This window comes from Pygoscelis adeliae, unplaced genomic scaffold (assembly GCF_000699105.1).
Source record: "Pygoscelis adeliae isolate BGI_AS28 unplaced genomic scaffold, ASM69910v1 Scaffold153, whole genome shotgun sequence".
In the NCBI taxonomy this organism is placed as follows: domain Eukaryota; kingdom Metazoa; phylum Chordata; class Aves; order Sphenisciformes; family Spheniscidae; genus Pygoscelis; species Pygoscelis adeliae.
Genome location: NW_008824408.1, coordinates 96,800 through 101,526, shown reverse-complemented (window position 1 = coordinate 101,526; position 4,727 = coordinate 96,800). Strand labels below are relative to the sequence as shown.

The window sequence follows — 4,727 nt, the reverse complement described above, 5'->3', positions numbered from 1 at the left end:
TGAGAGCACGGGGACGCGAGGCTCTGCTTTCTCCTAATAGTGGAAGGGCGGGCAGGTGATGGGGACTCCAGGGGTGGCGGCTGCCAAGTTGCACCCCATGTTGTAGCTGGGGCTGTGTGCATGACCCCAAACCTCTCATTTCTGCTGGTTTTTTGTCCGTCTCCTTTCTCCTGGCGCAGGGTGAAGCAGAAGAGACGGGAACCCAGTCCCCTCTTGACACCCCGAAACGCAGGAGAGTTTCTTGCCAGTCCCCAGCTGCATCCCCCGCGGTACTGAGCCGGCCACTCTCATGCCTGCCGCTGACCCCATCCCGCCCCCTGAGGAGGTGGCTTTGCTGGAGCTGGGGAAGGTGGCCCTGGCTGCCCCGCTGGACAAGGTACCACCAGCCCCGGATGAACACCCGGGGGACCCTGATGCCACCCTGCCATGGGACCGGTGCCAGCACAGTGCCCAGGGCCAGTCAGAGCCCACCGAGACGAAGAGGCGCTCAAGTCCTGAAGGGGGCCACGAAGATCCCGAGGAGGCCGCTCTCACCTACCCCCCGGCTGAGGCCAAAGACGAGGAAGCCCCCGGGCTGCCCGTGACGGCGGCTCATGTCTTTGTGCCCATCGACCCACAGTGCATCGAGCGGACACCCGGCAAGCAGAAGCGGCAACCCGCCCCATGGCCCCGGGAGGAGGGCAAGGGGGACTATGTCCCCCCCAGCCACAGCCCCGACAGCCTCCGCCAGAAGCAGGTCTTCCTTCCCATCGGCCCCTCGCACTACAGGGACCCACTGGGCTTTGAGGGGCGAGTGGCCAAGCCACCGACCGAGGGGCCACGGTGCCCATGTGCCAGGGACTGCAGCCCCGGCAACCTCAAGGCCGTGGCCTCGGTGGTGGGGGCCCTGCTCCTGTGCCCCTGCCTCGTCTACGGGGCCTATGTCTTCCTGCCTTTTGACGCCCCGCTGCTGCCCACCATCGGCGCCCGCCTGGTCTACACACTCCGCTGTGCCGCCTTTGCCACGTTCCCCATCGTTCTGGGTGAGCCATGGGGTTGGCATGCGAAGCCCTTCGCCCCCATCGCTGGGCTGCATTAGCCCCAGGGGAGTGGGGGCTGTGGGGGGTGGCGAGGAGAGCCGGGGCTGAGCTCTTTGCAGCTCCATTGCTCCCACCAGGAGCAGCAGACTGAGCTTTCCTACCCTCTTCCCACCCCGTTGCGTCTCCCTCTGGTCCTCCCCCAGCCCTCGGGCCCCAATGCAGTTTCACCGCGCGCCTGCTCAGCCCCTCTCTCTGCCCCCCCAGGGATGATCGTCAGCGGCATCTCCCGCCTCTGCTCCTCTGCACTGGAGCCCTTCGGGGAGCTGCAGCGGGAGGTGGAGATCCACCGCACCTACGTCTCCCAGTCAGTCCATCTCTTCATCCTCTACTTCTTCAACATGGCTGTGCTGGCCACCTACCTCCCACAGGAGGCCCTCAAGCTCATCCCCCTGCTCACAGGGCTTTTTGCCATCTCCCGGTAAGTGGCTCCTTCACGCTACCCGGGCTGCAGCGGCGCCCAGGGTGCGAACGGGGGTCTGTCAGGGCTTGCAAACACCGTGACTTGGTGCAAACTCCCGCTCTGGCAGCGCCTCATCTGGCCAACGACAGCCAGGAAAGCTGGCACAGGGGAGGGGTTGCTCCATCCCGCATCCCACTTCCCGCCGCGGCCGTGCCTGGCAAACCCTCGCTGGGGTCAGAACCCCTGAGCGAAGCCGGGTGCCGGTCCCAAGACGCCGCCCTTGCTGAGCCCACACCTCTCTGCCCTCTCCAGGTTGATTTACTGGCTGTCGTACGCCATCGGGCGCTCCTTCCGTGCCTTTGGCTTCAGCATGACGTTCCTGCCCCTCCTGGCCATGCTACTCTGGAACCTTTACAGCATGTTCGTCCTGGAGCCCGAAAACCTCCTTGCTGTGGCAGCGCCACAGCCCGAGGACCGCTCCAAGGACAGCGGAGCCAAACTCCGGTACTGGGGGTGAGAGAGACTCTGGGAAGATGGGGTGCCCGGACCCTGCGGTGCAGGGGGGGGTTGAACCCTCCTCGCTGCCCTGCCTTGTGAGCCCCGAAGGTGGAGGGGCGTAGGCAGATCTGGCCGGGCCCCTGCTCCCTGCCCAGACCCAGCAAGGTTTTGCTGGGCACCTGGGGCTGACGGAGCCAAGCTGTAAAACCCTCCGTACTGGGAGTTTCCTGCAGGAGGGCGAACAGGGCCTGGAGCAAGACCCCGCGAGCCCTGTTCCATGAGGACGGGTCGGGGTGGGATTTACCTAACCTCCTGCCGGAACTGCCTTTGCCTAATAAAGCCCTTCAACAAATGGCTCTGTGGCTGGTTTGGGGAGGGGGGGTTAAATCACCCTAGGAATTGCTGCTGCCAGGACTTGTAGCTTTGCCCGCGGGACGCCGTCATCCAGCCCCAAAATGATGTTCCCAAGAGGGGAAAAAAAAATGATGTTTCCCCAAACTGTCCACCTTCCAGTGCTGCAACAGCACCCCAGCCCTGCATCCTGCTCCTGGGTCCCCGCATGGTGGTGTGGCCCGTCCTGCCCAGCTTGTCCCTCCTCCTCTTCCTCCCGGCAGAGATTCGGCACCCGGTTCACAAACCCGTTGGCCGGGTAGGAGGGAGGGAGCCCCGCCCCAAGGAGGGATGCGGGGAGAAGCTGGGATGGGCGAGATGGCACCAGGCTCGCCGCTGCGTAGGGCTGGGGACGGCCGATCCCCTCCAGGACAGGCACCCAGCCTGCACCCCTCAGGGCACCGGGCCCCCACCTTGGAGTCCTTTGCAGACATGAAGGGACCCCAGGGAGTCCAGCCCCATGCAAGTCTGATTGTCTCAGTTCTCTGATCCTCAGGCATAACCCAAACCAGTTAAAAATCCACCAAATAGAATCATAGAATCATTAAGGTTGGAAGAGACCTCCAAGATCATCGAGTCCAACCGTCACCCCAACACCCCCATGCCCACTAAACCATGTCCCTCAGCGCCTCATCTACCCGTCTTTTAAATACTTCCAGGGATGGTGACTCAACCACTTCCCTGGGCAGCCTGGTCCAATGTTTAACCACTCTTTCAGTAAAGACATTTTTCCTCACGTCCAATCTAAACCTCCCCTGGCACAACTTGAGGCCGTTTCCTCTCATCCTATCGCTTGTTACTTGGGAGAAGAGACCGACACCCCCCTCGCTACAACCTCCTTTTAGGTAGTTGTAGAGAGCAATGAGGTCTCCCCTCAGCCTCCTTTTCTCCAGGCTAAACAACCCCAGCTCCCTCAGCCGCTCCTCATAAGACTTGTTCTCCAGACCCCTCACCAGCCTCGTTGCCCTTCTCTGGACACGCTCCAGCACCTCGACGTCCTTCTGGTAGTGAGGGGCCCAAAACTGAACACAGTATTCGAGGTGCGGCCTCACCAGGGCCGAGTACAGGGGCACGATCACTTCCCTGCTCCTGCTGGCCACACTAGTTCTGATACAGGCCAGGATGCCCTTGGCCTTCTTGGCCGCCTGGGCACACTGCCGGCTCATGTTCAGCCGGCTGTCGACCAGCACCCCCAGGTCCTTTTCCGCCAGGCAGCTTTCCAGCCACTCTTCCCCAAGCCTGTAGCGCTGCATGGGGTTGTTGTGGCCGAAGTGCAGGACCCGGCACTTGGCCTTGTTGAATCTCATCCAGTTGGCCTCGGCCCCTCGACCCAGCCTGTCCAGGTCCCTCTGCAGAGCCTTCCTACCCTCGAGCAGATCAACACTGCCGCCCAACTGGGTGTCGTCTGCAAACTGACTGAGGGTGCACTCGATCCCCTCGTCCAGATCATTGATAAATAAAGGGAAAGCCCCTCCGTCCCTGGATCTGCCAAATGTTGGGCTTGTCCCGCCTCCCGTGCCCGAATGCTGTATCGTGGGGGCAGTTCACCCCCTGCAGCCCAGCCGAGTCAGAGAACGGGAACAGTCTTAACTCTTTCAAATGCGCTTCTGGGCAGGGATATGGCCCACAGCCTGGGCTCACGCTGACCCCGCGGCTCACAGGCAAAACCACCCCAGAGCGCCGCATGCTGCTGCGGGGCGTGAGGCGACCCGGGGGGGCAGGGAGCCTCCCTCCTCTCCGAGGCGTGTTTTCGTACCTTGACTCCCGCTGAGCTCCAGCACCCTGTAATTCCTGCGAGGCCCGAGAGCTGCTCTCCTTGCGCTCGCCCACAGTGCAGTGTTTCCACAGGAAACTGCTCTTAGAAACCCACTTTATTTGGTCAAAGACAAGTCAGTGACAGAGAACATGAAAACCCAGCACACCCCCCTGTGATGTGGCACCTCTGCAAACACCGAGCGGCCACAGACCACGCTTGCCCCGTGGCTTCAAGCACCTGAAGAGCACCTCTGAGCCAGCCCTGCGGCACCAGTGGCTGCAGCTGACTGAGGGCAAGGCTAGATGAGCCCTTTTTGGGCTGACAGGACGTACCTGAGCTCAAGCAGCTGCTGCAAAGCAGCACTGGGTTTCCCTCTTGCACCAGCAGCCCCCGCCGAGGCCAGCGCAGCAGAAAGTGCCTGTTGGGCATTGAGGAGTCCCCTGAGTCCCAGGTGGGTTGAGGGGGGCTCTTCTGGGATGCCCCCAGCACGGCGAGAAGCAGCAAGGCACCCTGTTCGCTGGCGGGAGCGGCACCGGTCCCCAGCCCTGTCCTCCAGCCCTGCTCCTGGGTTGGAGCCACCCAAGCAACCCTGGGACGCTCTGAC

The 4,727-nt window shown here is 62.6% G+C and overlaps 1 protein-coding gene across 1 annotated transcript in view; it reads left to right on the top strand.

The window, feature by feature from the left end:
* The window catches only part of TMEM79 (transmembrane protein 79), a 3,240-nt gene extending 922 nt beyond the window's left edge, over positions 1–2,318 (top strand). The window contains exons 2-4 of the mRNA XM_009320467.1: positions 180–1,022; positions 1,284–1,497; positions 1,792–2,318. Of these exons, the coding sequence (XP_009318742.1) occupies positions 290–1,022; positions 1,284–1,497; positions 1,792–1,996 (1,152 nt within the window). The 5' untranslated portion in view covers positions 180–289 and the 3' untranslated portion in view covers positions 1,997–2,318. The remainder of the gene's footprint in view (positions 1–179; positions 1,023–1,283; positions 1,498–1,791) is intronic.
* The last annotated feature ends 2,409 nt before the right edge of the window (positions 2,319–4,727 follow it).